This window comes from Panulirus ornatus, chromosome 54 (assembly GCF_036320965.1).
Source record: "Panulirus ornatus isolate Po-2019 chromosome 54, ASM3632096v1, whole genome shotgun sequence".
In the NCBI taxonomy this organism is placed as follows: domain Eukaryota; kingdom Metazoa; phylum Arthropoda; class Malacostraca; order Decapoda; family Palinuridae; genus Panulirus; species Panulirus ornatus.
The window spans coordinates 2,588,123-2,614,181 of NC_092277.1; the positions used below are offsets into that span (position 1 = coordinate 2,588,123).

The 26,059-nt window shown below is 41.0% G+C and overlaps 1 protein-coding gene across 5 annotated transcripts in view; it reads right to left on the reverse strand.

Moving 5' to 3' along the window:
• LOC139765353 (2,5-dichloro-2,5-cyclohexadiene-1,4-diol dehydrogenase LinX-like) overlaps positions 1 to 26,059 on the reverse strand; it is a 95,415-nt gene that overhangs the window by 24,076 nt on the left and 45,280 nt on the right. For 4 of the 5 annotated variants that reach the window (XM_071692730.1, XM_071692731.1, XM_071692734.1 and 1 more), the window contains exons 2-5: positions 13,172 to 13,311; positions 8,551 to 8,656; positions 8,052 to 8,218; positions 682 to 852 (exon numbers count right to left, since the gene is read on the reverse strand). In XM_071692730.1, the coding sequence (XP_071548831.1) occupies positions 682 to 852; positions 8,052 to 8,218; positions 8,551 to 8,656; positions 13,172 to 13,311 (584 nt within the window). Of the gene's footprint in view, positions 1 to 681; positions 853 to 8,051; positions 8,219 to 8,550; positions 8,657 to 13,171; positions 13,312 to 21,328; positions 21,447 to 26,059 lie in introns of those variants that run through there. The other variant, XM_071692733.1, reaches the window with a different exon arrangement.

The following is a 26,059-nucleotide window of genomic DNA, read 5'->3' on the forward strand; positions in this document are numbered from 1 at the left end:
AACTTACCTCTATTATGTATTTGGCATACACAAAAACATCAGAAAATATGAAACAGTAATTTACCCAAAGTAAAAAAAAAAATCAAAAGCACATAACAGATGGCAATTGGAAAAGAAATTTCATAAATGATTCCAGGTGGTGCTGTTGAGATGCCAAGATTTACACTTAGAAGCAGGATGTATTACAAGTGAAAAAAATTTCTCAAATATTAGAATGGTCACAACAGTCAGGAATATGGATAGGGTGGGAGATAATCTGCTCTTGATCACTGAGAATGGGGAACGTGAGGATTTCAATCCTCCATCATCCAAACAGGAGGAATTCAACCTTCCCAATGGTGCATTTTGAGATCCCCTTAGTAGAGGATCTCAGCTTATGGGTGAGAGGATGCCACAATCTCATGGAAGGAGTTTACATAGTTGAAGAAAGATATTTTGTAAATTTACACACTCCAACATATAACAAGTCTCCTCTAATGAAAGAACTTGAATTACTCAAGTATTTCATATATGCATGCAAAAAATCACACTTTCAAGCCTCAATGCTCGCACTTACACATACACTTGTTTCTTGATCAATATCATCATTTAGTGGCAGCTACAAAACTACAGTTATCAATAATATACACTATTCTTTCAATCATTTTCTATAGTTCATACATCTTCATAAAAGATGCTTACCTTTGCATAGGCTTCTTCATTCATTCCTCCTCTTTTGTGAATTTCAGTAATTATTACTCCAGGATTGACAGCATTAACACGCACACCACGACTTGCCACTTCTAAAGCCACAGTGCGGGTTAACTGATCAAGGGCAGCCTTGCTCATATTATAAGCTACAACACCTGGAAACTGAATAAGTACACTTTCACAATCAGAAAATAATGACTTAGTAAATAACTTACTAACAAGTTACACTGGCATTTAACAGTACTAGCTACCAAAATAAATGTGGAAAACCTAAGCATACTTTCAGCCTTTTCAAAGTTTTTAAAGATCCTGGGTATTTTAACTCCTTAACTCTTCAGTAGTTTTCTTTGCAACCCTGTGAATCTCAGTATTTCAAGTTGTATAAAAATCTGTATCAACTCTTACAATTTTAAATATATTCATATACCAGTGAAAAACACAGCTATCTCTAAGAAACACCATGCTGGAGTAAATTCAGGGGTTAGTGAGAGGACTAGAGCAAGGGAAGGAGTAGCACTACTCCTGAAAGAGGAATGGTTCGAGTATATGATAGAGTGTAAGAAAGTAAACTCTAGATTGATATGGGTAAAACTGAAAGTGGATGGAGAGAGATGGGTGATTATTGGTGCATATGCACCTGGGCATGAGAAGAAAGATCATGAGAGGCAAGCATTTTGGGAGCAGCTGAGCGAGTGTGTTAGTAGTTTTGATGCATGAGACTGGGTTATAGTGATGGGTGATTTGAATGCAAAGGTGAGTAATGTGGCAGTTGAGGGAATAATTGGTGTACATGGGGTGTTCAGTGTTGTAAATGGAAATGGTGAAGAGCTTGTAGATTTATGTGCTTAAAAAGGACTGGTGATTGGGAATACCTGGTTTAAAAAGAGAGACATACATAAGTATACGTATGTAAGTAGGAGAGATGGCCAGAGGGCATTATTGGATTATGTGTTAATTGATAGGCGTGTGAAAGAGAGACTTTTGGATGTTAATGTGCTGAAAGGTGCAACTGGAGGGATGTCCGATCATTATCTTGAGGAGGCAAAGGTGAAGATTTGTAGAGGTTTTCAGAAGAGAGAATGTTGGGGTGAAAAGAGTGGTGAGAGCAAGTGAACTTGGGAAGGAGACTTGTGTGAGGAAGTACCAGGAGAGACTGAATACAGAATGGAAAAAGGTAAGAACAAAGGACGTAAGGGGAGTGGGGGAGGAATGGGATGTATTTAGGAAAGCAGTGATGGCTTGCGCAAAAGATGCTTGTGGCATGTGAAGCGTAGGAGGTGGGCAGATTAGAAAGGGTAGTGAGTGGTGGGATGAAGAAGTAAGATTTTTAGTGAAAGAGAAGAGAGAGGCATTTGGACGATTTTTGCAGGGAAATAATGCAAATGAGTGGGAGATGTATAAAAGAAAGAGGCAGGACGTTAAGAGAAAGGTGCAAGAGGTGAGAAAGAGGGCAAATGAGAGTTGGGTGAGAGAGTATCATCAAATTTTAGGGAGAATAAAAAGATGTTTTGGAAGGAGGTAAATAAAGTGCGTAAAACAAGGGAACAAATGGGAACTTCAGTGAAGGGGGCAAGTGGGGAAGTGATAACAAGAAGTGGTGATGTGAGAAGGAGATGGAGTGAGTATTTTGAAGGTTTCTTGAATGTGTTTGATGATAGAGTGGCAGATATAGGGTGTTTTGGTCGAGGTGGTGTGCAAAGTGAGAGGGTTAGGGAAAATGATTTAGTAAACAGAGAAGAGGTGGTAAAAGCTGAGCAGAAGATGAAAGCCGGCAAGGCAGCGGGTTTAGATGGTATTGCAGTGGAAATTCTTAAAAAAAGGGGGTGACTGTATTGCTGGCTGGTTGGTAAGGTTATTTAATGTATGTATGACTCGTGGTGAAGTGCCTGAGGATTGACGGAATGCTTGCATTGTGCCATTGTACAAAGGCAAAGGGGATAAAAGTGTGTGCTCAAATTACAGAGGTATAAGTTTGTTGAGTATTCATGGGAAATTATATGGGAGGATACTGACTGAGAGGGTGAAGGCATGTACAGAGCATCAGATTGGGGAAGAGCAGTGTGGTTTCAGAAGTGGTAGAGGATGTGTGGATCAGGTGTTTGCTCTGAGCGAATGTATGTGAGAAAAACTTAAAAAAGCAAATGCATTTGTTTGTAGCATTTATGGATCTGGAGAAGGCATATGATATAGAGTTGATAGAGATGCTCTGTGGAAGGTATTAAGAATATATAGTGTGGGAGGCAAGTTGTTAGAAGCAATGAAAAGTTTTTATTGAGGATGTAAGGCATGTGTACCTGTAGGAAGAGAGGAAAATGATTGGTTCTCAATGAATGTTGGTTTGCGGAAGGGGTGCGTGATGTCTCCATAATTGTTTAATTTGTTTATGGATGAGGTTGTTAGGGAAGTGAATGCAAGAGTTTTGGAAAGAGGGGCAAGTATGCAGTCTGTTGTGGATGAGAGAGCTTGGGAAGTGAGTCAGCTGTTGTTCGCTGATGATACAGCACTGGTCACTGATTCGTGTGAGAAACTGCAGAAGCTGGTGACTGAGTTTGGTAAAGTGTGTGAAAGAAGAAAGCTGAGAGCAAATGTAAATAAGAGAAAGGTTATTAGGTACAGTAGGGTTGAGGGACAAGTGAATTGGGAGGTACGTTTGAATGGAGAAAAACTGGAGGATGGGAAGCGTTTTAGATATCTGGGAGTCGATTTGGCAGCGGATGGAACCATGGAAGCGGAAGTGAATCATAAGGTGGGGGAGGGGGCGAAAGTTCTGGGAGCGTTGAAGAATGTTTGGAAGTCGAGAACATTATCTCGGAAAGCAAAAATGGGCATGTTTGAAGGAATAGTGGTTTCAACAATGTTATATGGTTGCGAGGCGTGGGCTATAGATAGAGTTGTGTGGAGGAGGGTGGATGTGCTGGAAATGAGATGCCTGAGGAGAGTATGTGGTGTGAGGTGGTTTGATCAAGTAAGTAATAATAGGGTAAGAGAGATGTGTGGTAATAAAAAGAGTGTAGTTGAGAAAGCACATGAGGGTGTTTTGAAATGGTTGGTCACATGGAGAGAATGAGTGAGGAAAGATCGACCAAGAGGATATATGTGTCAGAGGTGGAGGGAACGAGGAGAAGTGGGAGACCAAATTGGAGTTGGAAAGATGGAATGAAAAAGATTTTGAGTGATCGGGGCTTGAATGTGCAGGAGGGTGAAAGGAGTGTAAGGAATAGAAAGAATTGGAACGATGTGGTATACTAGGGTTGATGTGCTGTCAATGGACTGAACCAGGGTATGTGAAGTGTCTGGGGTAAACCATGGAAAGTTCTGTGGGGCCTGGATGTGGAAAGGGAGCTGTGGTTTCGGTGCATTATACATGATAGCTAGAGACTGAGTGTGAATGAATGTGGCCTTTGTTGTCATTTCCTAGCACTACCTTACACACATGCGGGGGGAGGGGGTTGTTATTTCATGTGTGGCAGGGTGGCGATGGGAATGAATAAAGGCAGACAGTATGAATTATGTACATGTGTTTATATGTATATGTCTGTGTGAGTATATGTATGTATACGGCGAGATGTATAGGTATGTATATTTGCTGTGTGAACATGTATGTACATACATGTGTATGTGGGTGGGTTGGGCCATTCTTTCGTCTGTTTCCTTGTGCTACCTCGCTAACGCGGGAGACAGTGACAAAGTAGAATAATACTCTTCAATAACATGATCAACATATTTTCTATGTTTAAATGCATTGAAATTTGATTGCATTTCTTTTGCATCCTACTACAACAAGTTTCGTTTACAGTTTATAAAATACAAAACTGGTAACTTTTTTTCACACAGTGTTACTAGATTAGTTTGCTTACATCCACTTCTGCATTCAAATCACCCACCATGAGAACTTGAATCTTCGCAGAAGATTTGCCTAGGTACTCATTCAATTCCTCTGAAAGGATTCCTCTCTTATCCTCACTCCTCTTGCTGACAGGTGCGAGTACACTGATAATCACCCCCTCTCATAGTCTACTTTTATTCTCATTTACATGTCTTGTAATCACTTCCTTACACTTTTTTAAGACTTTCATGGACCAGGAGCTGAGCTCTACCAATACTCTTAATGTGAAAAGAGCATGCAAAGCCAGTTACCATCTGCACATATGTGTTTACAATAATCATCAGTCTGTGACACTGCTTTTAGTGCACAATTCCTTAATTTCACAAGAATTCATTGTTCATTAATTCATTCATAATACAATGTAAATCAAATATTAAATCTGATGATAACATCACCTTTACAGCACATTTTCTGAAATGCATAATACCACTAACGTGTAAATGTTTATGATACTTAAGAGATTTCCAATACCTTTTTTGGTCTAACACTTTTTTCACAACAATTTGTTTGCAAGTTGTTTCTCTTTAATACTATGTATCCCAAACAATAAACTTAGAGAGTAGTAGCATTACCATTACAGCAAGCATTTTGAGATTTGCCACCAGATGCACAGCACTGTATGTGAAAGTATATTGGATAGCAGTGTGTTGGGTAGGGAGTAAGCCCAAATAAAGTCAAAACACAAGATGCTGTAGAGTAAGCATTTCAAACCATGAAATAAATCTACTGACTCACTATCAAAAACAGCCCTAAAAGAACCCAGTGGTCTGTTGCTGTTTGAATTCCTATGTAACAATGGATTTCATGGGCAGTTCTAAATCTTTGGACACATTATATCCAAAGTTCACGAAAATTCTGAGACATCAGAACACAAAAGTGTTCACACATTCCCACTTCTTACCTCCTACTACCTACATATATGACAGATGATATATAAATCACTCCATCTTTCCACCTCCAATTTGGTCTCCCTCTTCTCCTCGTTCCCTCCACCTCCGACACATATATCCTCTTGGTCAACCTTTCCTCACTCATTCTCTCCATGTGCCCAAACCATTTCAAAACACCCTCTTCTGCTCTCTCAACCACGCTCTTTTTATTTCCACACATCTCTCTCACCCTTACGTTACTTACTCGATCAAACCACCTCACACCACACATTGTCCTCAGACATCTCATTTCCAGCACATCCATCCTCCTGCGCACAACTCTATCCATAGCCCACGCCTCGCAACCATACAACATTGTTGGAACCACTATTCCTTCAAACATACCCATTTTTGCTTTCCGAGATAATGTTCTCGACTTCCACACATTCTTCAAGGCTCCCAGAATTTTCGCTCCCTCCCCCACCCTATGGTCCACTTCTGCTTCCATGGTTCCATCCGCTGCCAGATCCACTCCCAGATATCTAAAACACTTCACTTCCTCCAGCTTTTCTCCATTCAAACTCACCTCCCAATTTACTTGACCCTCAACCCTACTGTACCTAATAACCTTGCTCTTATTTACATTTACTCTTAACTTTCTTCTTCCACACACTTTATCAAACTCCGTCACCAGCTTCTGCAGTTTCTCACATGAATCAGCCACCAGCGCTGTATCATCAGCGAACAACAACTGACTCACTTCCCAAGCTCTCTCATCCCCAACAGACTTCATACTTGCCCCTCTTTCCAAAACTCTTGCCTTTACCTCCCTAACAACCCCATCCATAAACAAATTAAACAACCATGGAGACATCACACACCCCTGCCGCAAACCTACATTCACTGAGAACCAATCACTTTCCTCTCTTCCTACACGTACACATGCCTTACATCCTCGATAAAAACTTTTCACTGCTTCTAACAACTTGCCTCCCACACCATATATTCTTAATACCTTCCACAGAGCATCTCTATCAACTCTATCATATGCCTTCTCCAGATCCATAAATGCTACATACAAATCCATTTGCTTTTCTAAGTATTTCTCACATACATTCTTCAAAGCAAACACCTGATCCACACATCCTCTACCACTTCTGAAACCACACTGCTCTTCCCCAATCTGATGCTCTGTACATGCCTTCACCCTCTCAATCAATACCCTCCCATACAATTTACCAGGAATACTCAACAAACTTATACCTCTGTAATTTGAGCACTCACTCTTATCCCCTTTTCCTTTGTACAATGGCACTATGCACGCATTCCTCCAATCCTCAGGCACCTCACCATGAGTCATACATACATTAAATAACCTTACCAACCAGTCAACAATACAGTCACCCCCTTTTTTAATAAATTCCACTGCAATACCATCCAAACCTGCTGCCTTGCCGGCTTTCATCTTCCGCAAAGCTTTCACTACCTCTTCTCTGTTTACCAAATCGTTTTCCCTAACCCTCTCACTTTGCACACCACCTCGACCAAAACACCCTATATCTGCCACTCTATCATCAGACACATTCAACAAACCTTCAAAATACTCACTCCATCTCCTTCTCACATCACCACTACTTGTTATCACCTCCCCATTTGCGCCCTTCACTAAAGTTCCCATTTGCTCCCTTGTCTTACGCACTTTATTTACCTCCTTCCAGAACATCTTTTTATTTTCCCTAAAATTTAATGACACTCTCTCACCCCAATTCTCATTTGCCCTTTTTTTCACCTCTTGCACCTTTCTCTTGACCTCCTGTCTCTTTCTTTTATACATCTCCCACTCAATTGCATTTTTTCCCTGCAAAAATCGTCCAAATGCCTCTCTCTTCTCTTTCACTAATACTCTTACTTCTTCATCCCACCACTCACTACCCTTTCTAATCAACCCACCTCCCACTCTTCTCATGCCACAAGCATCTTTTGCGCAATCCATCACTGACTCCCTAAATACATCCCATTCCTCCCCCACTCCCCTTACTTCCATTGTTCTCACCTTTTTCCATTCTGTACACAGTCTCTCCTGGTACTTCCTCACACAGGTCTCCTTCCCAAGCTCACTTACTCTCACCACCTTCTTCACCCCAACATTCACTCTTCTTTTCTGAAAACCCATACAAATCTTCACCTTAGCCTCCACAAGATAATGATCAGACATCCCTCCAGTTGCACCTCTCAGCACATTAACATCCAAAAGTCTCTCTTTCGCACGCCTGTCAATTAACACGTAATCCAATAACGCTCTCTGGCCATCTCTCCTACTTACATAAGTGTACTTATGTATATCTCGCTTTTTAAACCAGGTATTCCCAATCATCAGTCCTTTTTCAGCACATAAATCTACAAGCTCTTCACCATTTCCATTTACAACACTGAACACCCCATGTATACCAATTATTCCCTCAACTGCCACATTACTCACCTTTGCATTCAAATCACCCATCACTATAACCCGGTCTCGTGCATCAAAACCACTAACACACTCATTCAGCTGCTCCCAAAACACTTGCCTCTCATACATCATAATTCATCAAGTATGGTTCACTTACCGCTCTTAATCCTGTTACGGAAGATATGTTAACAATATTTCCTTTACTCGCTAAAAGATGAGGCAGGGACAATTTCATCATTAAGAACACTGAGCGGGTGTTAATGTTCATCAGCTGGTCGTAGTCTTCCATACTGATTGTTTCAATGCCACCTCTATGAATGAGACCTGAAACAGGAAAACAAAGAAAAACCAAGAACCATCTACCATTATCATCCTCACAAATTTCTATTCTTTCTCATTTATCCCATGATATATGCTACTCATGCTTCCTATATTTCATGTGGCTCACCAAATAGTCTGAGTTCGATTATGTACTGACTTTGCACAGAGACAATTTGATCATCTGATGATAGCTTCTTACATATGCCATTATGCAATGAAACAACTCACTTCACGAACAGAAAAATATTTACTGATACAGAGGTCTATCAAAACTTGTAAGCCATGAAGGTTTCACTGTCTAGGTTAATGTGTAGCACATATATCACTTTCTTTACCAGCACTATTGACCAAAATGTTGAGGCATCCAAAATGAGATAACGTGGCAGAAATCACACGGTGACAATCCTCATCCTTACACAGATCAGCTGCTACACTTAAAACCTGAAAAGAAAGAGAAACAATTTAAACACAGAAAACTGAAAAGTAGCCATATCAAAATTGACTTTAAGTATGTGGATGAGGAATTTTCTCTTAAATATTTATTTATTTATTTATTTATTTATTTTGCTTTGTCGCTGTCTCCCGTGTTTGCGAGGTAGCGCAAGGAAACAGACAAAGGAAATGGCCCAACCCACCCCCATACACATGTATATACATACACGTCCACACACGCAAATAGACATACCTACACATCTCAATGTACACATATATATACACACACAGACACATACATATATACCCATGCACACAATTCACACTGTCTGCCTTTATTCATTCCCATCGCCACCTCGCCACACATTGAATACCATCCCCCTCCCCCCTCATGTGTGTGAGGTAGCGCTAGGAACAGACAACAAAGGCCCCATTCGTTCACACTCAATCTGTAGCTGTCATGCAATAATGCCCGAAACCACAGCTCCCTTTTCACTTCCAGGCCCCACACAACTTTCCATGGTTTACCCCAAACGCTTCACATGACCTGATTCAATCCACTGACAGCACGTAAACCCCGGTATACCACATCGATCCAATTCACTCTATTCCTTGCCCGCCTTTCACCCTCCTGCATGTTCAGGCCCCGATCACTCAAAATCTTTTTCACTCCATCTTTCCACCTCCAATTTGGTCTCCCACTTCTCCTCGTTCCCTCCACCTCCGACACATATATCCTCTTGGTCAATCTTTCCTCACTCATTCTCTCCATGTGCCCAAACCATTTCAAAACACCCTCTTCTGCTCTCTCAACCACACTCTTTTTATTTCCACACATCTCTCTTACCCTTACATTACTTACTCGATCAAACCACCTCACACCACACATTGTCCTCAAACATCTCATTTCCAGCACATCCAACCTCCTGCACACAACTCTATCCATAGCCCATGCCTCGCAACCATACAACATTGTTGGAACCACTATTCCTTCAAACATACCCATTTTTGCTTTCCGAGATAATGTTCTCGACTTCCACACATTCTTCAAGGCTCCCAGGATTTTCGCCCCCTCCCCCACCCTATGATTCACTTCCGCTTCCATGGTTCCATCCGCTGCCAGATCCACTCCCAGATATCTAAAACACTTTACTTCCTACAGTTTTTCTCCATTCAAACTTACCTCCCAATTGACTTGACCCTCAACCCTACTTATCCTAATAACCTTGCTCTTATTCACATTTACTCTTAACTTTCTTCTTTCACACACTTTACCAAACTCAGTCACCAGCTTCTGCAGTTTCTCACATGAATCAGCCACCAGCGCTGTATCATCAGTGAACAACAACTGACTCACTTCCCAAGCTCTCTCATCCACAACAGACTTCATACTTGCTCCTCTTTCCAAAACTCTTGCATTCACCTCCCTAACAGCCCCATCCATAAACAAATTAAACAACCATGGAGACATCACACACCCCTGCCGCAAACCTACATTCACTGAGCACCAATCACTTTCCTCTCTTCCTACACGTATACATGCCTTACATCCTCGATAAAAACTTTTCACTGCTTCTAACAACTTGCCTCCCACACCACACATTCTTAATACCTTCCATAGAGCATCTCTATCAACTCTATCATATGCCTTCTCCAGATCCATAAATGCTACATACAAATCCATTTGCTTTTCTAAGTATTTCTCACATACATTCTTCAAAGCAAACACCTGATCCACACATCCTCTACCACTTCCGGAACCACACTGCTCTTCCCCAATCTGATGCTCTGTACATGCCTTCACCCTCTCAATCAATACCTCCCATATAGTTTACCAGGAATACTCAACAAACTTATACCTCTGTAATTTGAGCACTCACTCTTATCCCCTTTGCCTTTGTACAATGGCACTATGCAAGCATTCTGCCAATCCTCAGGCACCTCACCATGAGTCATACATACATTAAATAACCTTACCAACCAGTCAATAATAGACTCACCCCCTTTTTTAATAAATTCCACTGCAATACCATCCAAACCTGCTGCCTTGCCGGCTTTCATCTTCCGCAAAGCTTTTACTACCTCTTCTCTGTTTACCAAATCATTTTCCCTAACCCTCTCACTTTGCACACCGCCTCGACCAAAACACCCTATATCTGCCACTCTATCATCAAACACATTCAACAAACCTTCAAAATACTCACTCCATCTCCTTCTCACATCACCACTACTTGTTATCACCTCCCCATTAGCGCCCTTCACTGAAGTTCCCATTTGCTCCCTTGTCTTACACACTTTATTTACCTCCTTCCAGAACATCTTTTTATTAAATATATACATGTATAAGAATCTAAGCAAAGAATGCTACACCAATTTGGTTACCTCACTCTAGGAGACATGCATTCAGAGAATTCCCTAACACAGTCAGCAGGCACTGTACCTGAATTATAACAGCTGAGTTGTAAAGAGAGGATAGCAGCTATGGACTTGCTTAAATTGGAAAGGAGAAATAAAAAAGGCATGAAGAAAACTTCAATTTCTGAAACAATCTAAGTGTTAATATGAAATAAATCATTTGACAGGCAGAAACAAACAAACAGGACACAGAAAACTTAGCAAGAAGTGAAAAGTATTTAAAAGCATACCATCATTATAATGAGATGGATGAATGGAATAGATGAAGTGCAGTAGTGAATGCAATACCAAAAACATTTGAAAAGCTGTAAGAAAGTAAAGAAGCAGCTTTGGAAATGTAAAAAATCGTCCCCATTATTCACAAACACAGAATCATAAATTGGTAATCACACATTTAATGCAAAGGAACAAAAAAATTGGAGGCCTTACAGCATCTCATGAAATTCATGGTGGAAGAAGGGAATAATGACTTCTGTGGTTGGTGAAGTGTGCATTTCGTATAATAAAAGCCTGGTGAATGCAGACTTGAGTACAAAACAAAAGCAGGATGATTCATGAGTTAGAAGAATTTCTAAAAATTTCCCATAAAGTGGTGTAATTGGTAACTTGTCATGAACAGTAAGTCTTAATAAGGAATAAGGATCACTTTAAGACAATTCAAAAAAGCATCAAGAAATTACAGTCATCCCTCATTACACAGACACTAGAAAGCTATAAAATAAAGAAATACCAACTTGAAATTGATATACTGCATGTTACCTTGTTCCAGGTTGGGCCATCCTTGAAACTGGAACTAAATGTACTCACTACCAGTACCCACTTAAGTCCAGCACTGTTCATAAATGGTCACACAAATCTACAACTGAACATAACCTGTACTAAATTATACAACCCCAGGACCCTTTTAGGGGGATCTCTCAATTTCAAAGCTGCACTTCATGCACGACTTAAGAGATGATATGTCAAGGTAGCAGATGGCTGGAATAAAGTAACAAGTGGGACAGAGAATGCAGGCAGTTTACAAAGTCTTGAACTGCTACTTGATGGCAAACAAGTAATTACATATTGGTGATCAGTGGGCATACATACCTTCCCCCCATCATGTTATATGGGTAACTGAGATATTCTTTTCCAGTGCTAATTGTTGCTACCTATGAAATAAGGTATCTGTACAGCTTGCAAAATGAGCACACCTTTCAAGTGAACCCCTTAACTCTATATGTAAATGTACGAATCAAATTTTGCATCTATTTCAAGGCCGCCCATCGAGCCTGAATGGTTGCCAAGGTGGCAGTGCATGATAATTTCTCCCCACAGTTAGTCATCCTCCAGTAATGCCAATGGTATCACATTCTTAGAAGTTTTCTACAAAGGAAACTGAGACATTTTAGCAAGATTAGAGGAGCAAGCAGATGATGAGCCTTAATTACTTAACAATGATGATTTGTCTTCAGACTATGTGGAGAGTGATTTTAGGGACAATGACAATTCCAGCATTAATTGTCAAACAAAATGAGGTAGAAAAAGGTGTTTTCAGCATAAACAGAGGCAGTGTAGCTAGTGCCTGCTTGGTACTGACAACAATACATTTGAATGAAGCAATGGGAAACTGTAAAATTTTTATAATTTTGCTGTTAAGAAAATATAATCAATGAATCAATGATTATAAAATAAAGATTTATCATATACAAGAAAATCAAATCTAAAATCAAATTTTTGGTGTGGTTAAAATAAACAATAAAATGTACATAATGCCAACTAGCTTCACTCTAAGGCCTTATTCCATCAATTTTTAATGTTGTGCTGAAACATCTACAAAACTTTTACACTTTATCAGAGTGAAAATACCTGATGAAATAGACTTCTTGTCATTTTTTCACAGCCTACTCCATGAACCATGAAGGAAGGACAAGTCCTGACCCATTTACAGTATTCCTGTGGAATATGTCTTGCGAGTGTGGGATAAACAGCAGAGGAGAAAAACATAAGATAAAGACGGTCACATAATGGTAACTGCAAGCAAAACACGACTTTAAAATACTAGAGCAAAAAGTGGAATTAAGAAACCGTGGGATACTAAACTTAAAATTCCACTTTTATAGTTCATACCTTGCCCTCTGGTACACCAACTTCATGACAAAGTTTAGTAACTTCTTCTAATGCAGCAATATTGCGACCTGTTACAACAAGGAAGCAGCCCTCCTGAGCAAAAGCCATGGCACAGCCTTTCCCAATACCAGAGGTAGCACCTTAAAGAGAAACAGATTTGCATTGGTCAATGTCAGTTTCAGATTCATTTTAGACATTTCATACAACACACACATGCTAGAGGAGGGTACAGAAACAGTTGACACCAATCAAAATTTAGTTGAAATAAACTGATGGCAGAGGTTGAAAGGCCAAGGAGGTGGTAGATGGCAAATGACACACCTATCTCTAAGAACTGAAACTGGGAAACTGCACTAAACTACAGAGCTGTCTTTCTGATAAATGTAGTCTGTAGCATACCGGAAAAGATTATGAGAAGTCAAGTGGATAACTACTTGCAAAGAAGAAACTACTAGACAGACATGGGTTATGAGAAAGTTGATGCCTAACACATCTATTACTTTTCTAGTAGTAAGTATGATAAATTTTCGATAAGTGCAATGGGTGGGGTGGTTAATGTGTGTTCCTGGGTTTCTGAAGGCATTTGACACTACCTTGTAAAGGGTGGTTAAGAGGTTGGATTTTCAGGGAACCTAAATACAGTCCGTGGTCACCGGTAGCATGCCACAAGGATTGGAGTTGGAGCGTTCTTCTTTGTGATCTACTAATAAAACAGAACCAAATTAGACTGTGCTTCACAAGCTTGGTCACAAAAATGAACCCTTAGGGTAAGGTGTTCAAGTTTTTTGCATAATGCACAAGCATGTTGCTCGGGGAGATGCCAATCTCCTAAGCAAAGTCATACCCGATGATGATATTGACATAATTGCTGCCTGTATCATCATCGGGTATGATTCTCCTTGGGACATTAGCATCCCCACCTCCCCTGAGCAATGCTCTTGTGCATTATGCAAAAGACCCTAAAGCCGCACCCTTGTCCACTACCTTCTAAGATGTCCCCACACACAGTGCTTCTGCAATGCCTACTGGACCACCACTCCATGACCCCATGATGGAAACATGATGATCCTACCCATACTGGTCAGATATTTTCTAAACAATATTGGTAATGTGTTGAAGGAATGTCCTTCCCTTACTTAGGCTTTAGTAAGCCCCTTTGTTATATCTATATGTACTCATGATACTTGCCAGATGCTTCTGATGGTACTGAACAGGGGTGCCAAGTAACAGCACTAGGATCCCATTCCTCTATCAAGGAATATTGAAATCAAAATCAATTGAACTTAAACATCTCACCAAGTTTTCCTCTACATCCCTCAAAATTCACATTTTTTTTTGTCGTTACAAAAATTTGTTTTACCTTGTAATTTCAAATATACTTACATACTATTGAAAAAACACTGCTGAAGTATGTTTCAGTGACAAGTCTAACTGAAGATTTGTATGACAAACTGAGACAGCGCAGCCTGAGTGGTGTAAAGTTAGTCAGCACTGTGCATGTTTTATCATTCATTCTGTCCACAGTGAAAATCTGATTACTAATCAGGCATGTTTCCACAATTCAGAACAGCGAGATTATGAACTTTCAAGGGGGGCTGGGTGGAATAAACTAAGAACTTGCTAAAACAAAATCATTATCTCAAAACAAGAGTGGCATGTAAGAAAAAATCTATTAAAGAGAACTTAGCACTTTTTCATTTATTTGGATAACAAATTCAGTCACTTACGTTACTTACTTATGTAAGTATTTCAACTTTCTAAAAGGGGAAACAGAAGGAGTCATGTGGGGAGTGCTCATCCTCCTCAAAGGGTCAAATTGGGGTGTCTAAATATGTGTTGATGTAACCAAGATGAGAAAAAAGGAGAGATAGGTACTATGTTTGAGGAAAGGAACCTGGATGTTTTGGCTCTGAGTGAAACGAAGCTCAGGGGTAAAGGGGAAGAGTGGTTTGGGAATATCTTGGGAGTAAAGTCAGGGGTTGATGAGAGGACAAGAGCAAAGAAAGGAGTAGTGCTACTCCTGAAACAGGAGTTGTGGGAGTATGTGATAGAGTGTAAGAAAGTAAACTCTAGATTGATATGGGTAGAACTGAAAGTGGATGGAGAGATGTGGGTAATAATTGGTGCATATCCACCTGGTCATGAGAAGAAAGATCATGAGAGACAAGTGTTTTGGGAGCAGCTGAGTGAGTGTGTTAGCAGCTTTGATGCACGAGACTGGGTTATAATGATGGGTGATTTAAATGCAAAGGTGAGTAATGTGGCAGTGGAGGAAATAACTGGTGTAAATGGGGTGTTCATTGTTGCAAATGGAAATGGTGAAGAGCTTGTAGATTTGTGTGCTGAAAAAAAATTGGTGATTGGGAATACCTGGTTTTAAAAGAGAAATATACATAAGTATACTTATGCAAGCAGGAGAGATGGCTAGAAAGCACTACTGGATTATGTGATAATTGATAGGTGCGTGAAAGAGAGACTTTTGGACGTTAATGTGCTGAGACAGGCAACTGGAGAGATGTCTCATCATTATCTTGTGGAGGCAAAGGTAAAGATTCATAGAGACTTTCAGTAAAAGAAGAGAGAACACTGGGGTGAAGACAGTGGTGGGTGAGTGAGCTTGGAAAGGAGACTTGTGTGAAAAAGTACCAGGAGAGATTGAGTGCAGAATAGAAAAAGGGGAGAGCAAATGATATAAGGGGAGGGGGAGGAATGGGATGCATTTAAGGAAGCATTGATGGCTTCTGCAAAATATGCATGTGGCATGAGAAAGTTGGGAGATGAGCAGATTAGAAAGGGTAGTGAGTGGTGATATGAAGAAGTAAGATTGTTAGTAAAAGAGAAAAGAGAGGCATTTGGACGATTTTTGCAGGGAAGCAGTGCAAATGACAGGGAGATGAATAAGAGAAAGAGGGAAGAGGTCAAGAGAAAGGTGCAAGAGGTGAAAAATAGGACAAATGAGAGTTGGAGTTAGCAAGTATCATTAAATTTTAGGAAGAATGAAAAGATATTTTGAAAGGAGGTATATGAAGTGTGTAAGACAAGAGAACAAGTGGGAACATCAGTGAAGGGGTTAATGGGGAGGTAATAACAAGGAGTGATGACGTGAGAAGGAGATGGGGTGAGTATCTTGAAGGTTTGTTGAATGTGTTTGATGACAGAGTGGCCGATATGGGGTGTTTGGTAGGGGTGGTGTGCAAAGTGAGAGGGGTCAGGGAGATTGGTTTGCTAAAAAGAGAAGTGGCAGTGAAAGCTCTGCGGAAGATGAAACCCTGGAAGGCAGCAAGTTTTGATAGTATTCAAATGGAATTTATTAAAAAAAGGGGTGACTGTGTTGTTGATTCATTGGTAAGGATATTCAATGTATGTATGGATCATGGTGAAGTGCCTGAGGATTGGCGAAGTGCATGCATAGTGCCATTGTACAAAGGCAAAGAGGATAAAAGTGAGTGATCAAATTACAGAGGCATAAGTTTGTTGATTATTCCTGGGAAATTATATGGGAGGGTATTGATTGAGAGGGTAAAGGCATGTACAAAGCATCAGATTGGAGAATTTTAGTAGTATATGATGTAGGAGGTAGGTTGCTAGAAGCAGTGAAAAGTATTTACCAAGACTGTAAGGCATGTGTACAAGTAGGAAGAGAGGAAAGTGATTGGTTCCCAGTGAGTCGGTTTGCGGCAGGGGTGCAGGATGTCTCCATGGTTGTTTAATTTGTTTATGGAGGGGATGAATAAGGAGGTAAATGCAAGAGTTTTGGAAAGAGGGGCACGTATGCAGCCTGTTGTGGATGAGAGGGCTTGGGAAGTAAGTCAGTTATAGTTTTCTGATGATACAGTGCTGGTGGCTGATTCGGGTGAGAAACTGCAGAAGCTGGTGACTAAGTTTGGTAAAGAGTGTGAAAGACGATAGCTGAGAGTAAATGTGAATAAGAGCAAGGTTATTAGGTTCAGTAGGGTTGAGGGGCAAGTTAATTGGGAGGTAAGTTTGAATGAAAAAACTGGAGGAAGTGAAGTGTTTTAGACATCTGGGAGTCGACATAGCAGCAGATGGAACCATGGAAGCAGAAGTAAGTCTCAGGGAGAAGGAGGAGGCGAAGGTTCTGGGAGCATTGTAGAATGTGTAGAAGGTGAGAACGTTATCTCAGAGAGCAAAAATGGGTATGTTTGAAGGATTAGTTGTTCCAACAATGTTATATGGTTGCGAGGCATGGGCTATAGACAGGGTTGTGCGGAAGAGGGTGGATGTGTTGGAAATGAAATGTTTATTCATTTACTTATTATACTTTGTTGCTGTTTCCCACATTAGCGAGGTAGCGCAAGGAAAGAGACGAAAGAATGGCCCAACACAACAACATACACGTGTATACATATAGGTCCACACAAGCACATATACATACCTATACATTTCACCGTACACATATATATAATAATTATTATTATACATAATCGCTGTTTCCCGCGTCAGCAAGGTAGCGTCAGGAAAGAGATAAAGAATGGCCCATCCACTCATATACATATACAGACATATAAATACAGACATGTAAATAATTCATACTTGCTGCCTTTATTCATTCCCATTGCCACCACACCATACATGAAATGACAACACCTCCCACCGCACGTGCGAGAGGTAGCGCTAAGAAAAGACAACATAGGACACATTTGTTCACACTCAGTCTCTAGCTGTCATATATATAATGCACCCAAACCACAGCTTCCTTTCCAAATCCAGGCCCCACAGAACTTTCCATGGTTCACCCCAAACACTTCACATGCCCTGGTTCAAACCATTGACAGCAACGTCCACCCCGGTATACCACATCGTTCCAATTCACTATATTCCTTGCACATCTTTCACCCTCTGCATGTTCAGGCCCCAATCGCTCAAAATATTTTTAACTGCATCCTTCCACCACCAATTTGGTCTCCCACTTCTCGTTCCCTCCACCTTTGACACACATATACTCTTTGTCAATCTTACCTCTCATTTTCTCCATGTGACCAAACCATTTCAATACACCCTCTTCTGCTATCCACACTCTTTTTATTACCACACATCTCTCTTACCCTTTCATTTCTTACTCGATCAAACCACCTCACACCACATACTGTCCTCAAACATCTAATTTCCAGCACATCCAATCTCCTCTGCACAACCCTATCTATAGCCCACGCCTTGCAACCATATAACATTGTTGGAACCACTATTCCTTCAAACATACCCATTTTTGCTTTCTGAGATAATGTTCTCACCTTCCACACATTTTTCAATGCTCCCAGAACTTTCGCCCCCTCCCCCACCCTGTGAATCACTTCCGCTTCCATGGTTCCATCCACTGCCAAATCCACTCCCAGATATCTAAAACACTTCACTTTCTCCAGTTTTTCTCCATTCAAACTTACCTCCCAATTGACTTGTCCCTCAACCCTACTGTACCTAATATCCTTGTTCTTATTCACATTTACTCTCAGCTTTCTTCTTTCACACACTTTACCAAACTCAGTCACCAGCTTCTGCAGTTCCACACCTCCATCAGCCACCAGCACTGTATCATCAGTGAACAACAACTGACTCACTTCCCAAGCCCTCTCATCCTCAACAGACTGCATACTTGCCCCTCTCTCCAAAACTCTTGCATTCACCTCCTTAACGACACTATCTATAAACAAACTAAACAACCATGGAGACATCATGCACCCTATCGCAAATCGACATTCACTGAGAACCAATCACTTTCCTTTCTTCCTACTCATACACATGCCTTACATCCTCGATCAAAACTTTTCACTGCTTCTAGCAACTTGCCTCCCACACCATATACTCTTAATACCTTCTACAGAGCATCTCTGATCAACTCTATCATATGCCTTCTCCAGATCCATAAATGCTGCACACAAATCCATTTGTTTTTCTAAGTATTTCTCACATACATTCTTCAAAGCAAACTCCTGATCCATACATCCTCTACCACTTCTGAAACCATACTGCTCTTCCCCAATCTGATGCTCTGTACATGCCTTCATCCTCTCAATCAATACCCTCCCATATAATTTACCAGGAATACTCAACAAACTTATACCTCTGTAATTTGAGCACTCACTCTTATCCCCTTTGCCTTTGTACAATGGCACTATGCAAGCATTCCGCCAATCCTCAGGCATCTCACCATGAGTCATACATACATTAAATAACCTTACCAACCAGTCAACAATACACTCACCCCCTTTTTTAATAAATTCCACTGCAATACCATCCAAACCTGCTGCCTTGCCGGCTATCATCTTCCGTAAAGCTTTTACTACCTCTTCTCTATTTACCAAATCATTTTCCCTAACCCTCTCACTTTGCACACCACCACGACCAAAACACCCTATATCTGCCACTCTATCATCAAACACATTCAACAAACCTTCAAAATACTCACTCCATCTCCTTCTCACATCATCACTATTGTTATCATCTCCCCATTAGCCCCCTTCACTGAAGTTCCCATTTGCTCCCTTGTCTTACGCACTTTATTTACCTCCTTCCAAAACATCTTTTTATTCTCCCTAAAATTTAATGATACTCTCTCACCCCAACTCTCATTTGCCCTCTTTTTCACCTCTTGCACCTTTCTCTTGACCTCCTGTCTCTTTCTTTTATACCTCTCCCACTCATTTGCATTTTTTCCATGCAAAAATCGTCCAAATGCCTCTCTCTCTTCTCTTTCACTAATAATCTTACCTCTTCATCCCACCACTCACTACCTTTTCTAATCAACCCACCTCCCACGCTTCTCATGCCACATGCATCTTTTGCGCAAGCCATCACTGCTTCCCTAAATACATCCCATTCCTCCCCCACTCCCCTTACCTCCTTTGTTCTCACCTTTTTCCATTCTGTACTCAGTCTCTCCTGCTACTTCCTCACACAAGTCTCCTTCCCAAGCTCACTTACTCTCACCACTCTTTTCACCCCAACATTCTCTCTTCTTTTCTGAAAACCCCCACAAATCTTCACCTTCGCCTCCACAAGATAATGATCAGACATCCCTCCAGTTGCACCTCTCAGCACATTAACATCCAAAAGTCTCTCTTTCGTGCGTCTATCAATTAACACGTAATCCAATGATGCTCTCTGGCCATCTCTCCTACTTACATACGTATACTTATGTATATCTCGCTTTTTAAACCAGGTATTCCCAATCACTAGTCCTCTTTCAGCACATAAATTACAAGCTCTTCACCATTTCCATTTACAACACTGAACACTCCATTGAGATGTATAGGTATGTATATTTGCACGTGTGGATGTGTATGTATATACATGTGAATGTGGGTGGGGTTGGCCATCCTTTCGTCTGCTTCCTTGTGCTACCTCGCTAACGCGGGAGACAGCGACAAAGCAAAATAAATAAATAAACATAGGTGATGTTCAAGTGAGATTACCATGGGGGCCCATAGCCATGGTTTAAGTAAAACCCCTTAATTCAGACATTAATGACTCAACTAGACCAATGGTTTGCCAAGCATACTTTGACTATTCAGTTTCCTAAGGAAAAGCCTATAAACTTCTTACATTTAATATCTAAATGGAATGACATGGATACACAAGACCAGATAATTAAATGTGCGTTAAGCTTGCAGTGATTGGAATCTTAATATCTAACTGGGTCCGCAGATATTTACTTAATATTAAATATCTAACTCACAGTATCAGAAAGTGTGTGGCATGCATCATTACAGAAATGCTAATAGTAAATAAACATCCTAATTCTCAACGGCATTAGGCTCCTTATTCTCTGGAACTGAAAGTTCACTTGAGTTTGTGACACATGGTCTTAGATGGATTTTAGCAGCTGGACGGCAGCCAAGTCTATGGGCATGAGTGTGTCTGGCCAAACAATGGCCCCATATCCTCCTTATCAGGTCAGTCAGTCCATGCTCGTGTTTCCTACAACAGCGTTGAGTCAATCATGCCAGAGGCATGCCCTCATTCTTCACACATGCTGCATGGGACACACAAGCTGCTTTCCATGCATATCATGCTGACCTGTTGGGATCGAATTCATCAGTGTCTCTTGTAGACACATTATTAGCCCCTTACCTTTACAGGGGGTGAGCCATGCACATTGTATAAAGACAACTTTTGTAACAAATAGAGGTGCTAGCTTACTCGGATTTCTCAGTGGATGTTGAATGCTATGCCCCTAGGGCTGCGTAAGCCTGGAAGGGAGTAGGGTACTTAACTTGCCCCCCGAGCTGGGTACCCCTCTCTCCAATGGTGTAAGCTACTGAAGTAAACCACAACTGCATCTCATCTATATAATACATGACTTGAAACCACACTGGGTTGCCAAGGCGATCATTTCAATTTTCCTAGTTAATTACTTTGTGACTGCTATGTTGCTTTGTCACTTCCACACTCGATACATTTTCATGACCATATTTGAAAATGTATCACTGTACGTACTTAATTGAACACTGTAAAATATAAATGTCTGCACATGGCATAATCCTATGTGGAAACTGCTATGACGACATGCCTCATACAATTAAATTTCTATTATCAACTTTCAGCTATGTACTCATGATACATGCCACAAGTTATTTCACGTAACAATTCCTTACATTATTCTTACAATATGATACTTTGTTCCTTTCTAGTTAAACAATTTTAGAAGAGTACCCATATGTGGCCCCTTTCCCCACCACGTGAGGGATGCTGTTGTCCCCTTGCTGTTGACCCGGGCCACCAATCAACACCATGGGGATGCATACGTATGATCTCCCTTCCCCATATAGTGGCTCTAGCAATAATACATATTCTTAATTGCAAGATATAATATTCCCAACACATCAAATAACAACTAGAAGTCAAAGACACTATACAGGTTAGATAGATATGACACCAATGGAGACCATCTGCTCGGTTGTTGACTCCGTCTGTGTTTCTTTGGCTTGATGACAATATGGCCACGCAATAACTTTATGTATAATATCAAATCTCATCTTGTCTAACCCGTCTTTTCTATTACATATTTTTTTTTTTTTATACTTTGTCGCTGTCTCCCGCGTTTGCGAGGTAGCGCAAGGAAACAGACGAAAGAAATGGCCCAACCCCCCCCCCATACACATGTATATACATTCGTCCACACACGCAAATATACATACCTACACAGCTTTCCATGGTTTACCGCAGACGCTTCACATGCCTTGATTCAATCCACTGACAGCACGTCAACCCCGGTATACCACATCGCTCCAATTCACTCTATTCCTTGCCCTCCTTTCACCCTCCTGCATGTTCAGGCCCCGATCACACAAAATCTTTTTCACTCCATCTTTCCACCTCCAATTTGGTCTCCCTCTTCTCCTTGCTCCCTCCACCTCCGACACATATATCCTCTTGGTCAATCTTTCCTCACTCATCCTCTCCATGTGCCCAAACCACTTCAAAACACCCTCTTCTGCTCTCTCAACCACGCTCTTTTTATTTCCACACATCTCTCTTACCCTTACGTTACTCACTCGATCAAACCACCTCACACCACACATTGTCCTCAAACATCTCATTTCCAGCACATCCATCCTCCTGCACACAACTCTATCCATAGCCCACGCCTCGCAACCATACAGCATTGTTGGAACCACTATTCCTTCAAACATACCCATTTTTGCTTTCCGAGATAATGTTCTCGACTTCCACACATTCTTCAAGGCCCCCAGAATTTTCGCCCCCTCCCCCACCCTATGATCCACTTCCGCTTCCATGGTTCCATCCGCTGCCAGATCCACTCCCAGATATCTAAAACACTTCACTTCCTCCAGTTTTTCTCCATTCAAACTCACCTCCCAATTGACTTGACCTTCAACCCTACTGTACCTAATAACCTTGCTCTTATTCACATTTACTCTTAACTTTCTTCTTCCACACACTTTACCAAACTCAGTCACCAGCTTCTGCAGTTTCTCACATGAATCAGCCACCAGTGCTGTATCATCAGCGAACAACAACTGACTCACTTCCCAAGCTCTCTCATCCCCAACAGACTTCATACTTGCCCCTCTTTCCAAAACTCTTGCATTTAACCTCCCTAACAACCCCATCCATAAACAAATTAAACAACCATGGAGACATCACACACCCCTGCCGCAAACCTACATTCACTGAGAACCAATCACTTTCCTCTCTTCCTACACGTACACATGCCTTACATCCTCGATAAAAACTTTTCACTGCTTCTAACAACTTTCCTCCCACACCATATATTCTTAATACCTTCCACAGAGCATCTCTATCAACTCTATCATATGCCTTCTCCAGATCCATAAATGCTACATACAAATCCATTTGCTTTTCTAAGTATTTCTCACATACATTCTTCAAAGCAAACACCTGATCCACACATCCTCTACCACTTCTGAAACCACACTGCTCTTCCCCAATCTGATGCTCTGTACATGCCTTCACCCTCTCAATCAATACCCTCCCATATAATTTACCAGGAATACTCAACAAACTTATACCTCTGTAATTTGAGCACTCACTCTTATCCCCTTTGCCTTTGTACAATGGCACTATGCACGCATTCTGCCAATCCTCAGGCACCTCACCATGAGTCATACATACATTAAATAACCTTACCAACCAGTCAACAATACAGTCATCCCCTTTTTTAATAAATTCCACTGCAATACCATCCAAACCTGCTGCCTTGCCGGCTTTCATCTTCCGCAAAGCTTTCACTACCTCTTCTCTGTTTACCAAATCATTTTCCCTAACCCTCTCACTTTGCACACCACCTCGACCAAAACACCCTATATCTGCCACTCTATCATCAAACACATTCAACAAACCTTCAAAATACTCACTCCATCTCCTTCTCACATCACTACTACTTGTTATCACCTCCCCATTTGCGCCCTTCACTGAAGTTCCCATTTGCTCCCTTGTCTTACGCACTTTATTTACCTCCTTCCAAAACATCTTTTTATTCTCCCTAAAATTTAATGATACTCTCTCACCCCAACTCTCATTTGCCCTTTTTTTCACCTCTTGCACCTTTCTCTTGACCTCCTGTCTCTTCCTTTTATACATCTCCCACTCAATTGCATTTTTTCCCTGCAAAAATCGTCCAAATGCCTCTCTCTTCTCTTTCACTAATACTCTTACTTCTTCATCCCACCACTCACTACCCTTTCTAATCAACCCACCTCCCACTCTTCTCATGCCACAAGCATCTTTTGTGCAATCCATCACTGATTCCCTAAATACATCCCATTCCTCCCCCACTCCCCTTGCTTCCATTGTTCTCACCTTTTTCCATTCTGTACTCAGTCTCTCCTGGTACTTCCTCACACAGGTCTCCTTCTCAAGCTCACTTACTCTCACCACCCTCTTCACCCCAACATTCACTCTTCTTTTCTGAAAACCCATACAAATCTTCACCTTAGCCTCCACAAGATAATGATCAGACATCCCTCCAGTTGCACCTCTCAGCACATTAACATCCAAAAGTCTCTCTTTCACACGCCTGTCAATTAACACGTAATCCAATAACGCTCTCTGGCCATCTCTCCTACTTACATAAGTATACTTATGTATATCTCGCTTTTTAAACCAGGTATTCCCAATCATCAGTCCTTTTTCAGCACATAAATCTACAAGCTCTTCACCATTTCCATTTACAACACTGAACACCCCATGTATACCAATTATTCCCTCAACTGCCACATTACTCACCTTTGCATTCAAATCACCCATCACTATAACCCGGTCTCGTGCATCAAAACCACTAACACACTCATTCAGCTGCTCCCAAAACACTTGCCTCTCTTGATCTTTTACATATATATCATAAATTTCATCATACTTAAAAAGCAATTAAGAAACAAAAGAAGTCGTGCGGGGAGTGCTCATCCTCCTCGAAGGCTCAGATTGGGGTGTCTAAATGTGTGTGGATGTAAAGAAGATGAGAAAAAAAGAGAGAAAGGTAATATATTTGAGAAAAGGAGCCTGGATGTTTAAGCTCTGAGTGAAACGAAGCTCAAGGGTAAAGGTGAAGAGTGGTTTGGAAATGTTTTGGGAGTAAAGTCAGGGGTTGGTGAGAGGACAAGAGCAAAGGAAGGAGTAGCACTACTCCTGAAACAGTATGTGATAGAGTGTAAGAAAGTAAACTCTAAATTGATAAGGGTAAAACTGAAAGTGGATGGAGAAAGATGGGTAATTAATGGTGCCTATGCAACTGGCCATGAGAAGAGAGATCATGAGAGGCAAGTGTTTTGGGAGCAGCTGAGTGAGTGTGTTAGCAGTTTTGATGCACGAGACCGGGTTATAGTGAAGGGTGATTTGAATGAAAAAGCGAGTAATGTGGCAGTTAAGGGAATAATTGGTGTACATAGGGTGTTCAGTGTTGTAAGTGGAATGGTGAAGAGCTTGTAGATTTTATTTTTATTTATTTATTTTACTTTGTCGCTGTCTCCCGTGTTAGCAAGGTAGCGCAAGGAAACAGACGAAAGAATGGCCCAACCCACCCACATACACATGTATACATATACATGTCCACACACGCAAATATACATATCTATACATCTCAGTGTATACATATATATATACACACACACAGACATATACATATATACACATGTACATAATTCATACTGTCTGCCTTTATCTATTCCCATCGCCAACCCACCACACATGAAATAACAACCCCCTCCCCCCCTCGTGTGTGAGAGGTAGCGCTAGGAAAGGACAACAAAGGCCACATTCGTTCACACTCAGTCTTTAGCTGTCATGTAATAATGCACCGAAACCACAGCTCCCTTTCCTCATCCAGGCCCCACACAACTTTCCATGGTACCCCAGACGCTTCACATGCCCTGGTTCAAGCCACTGACAGCA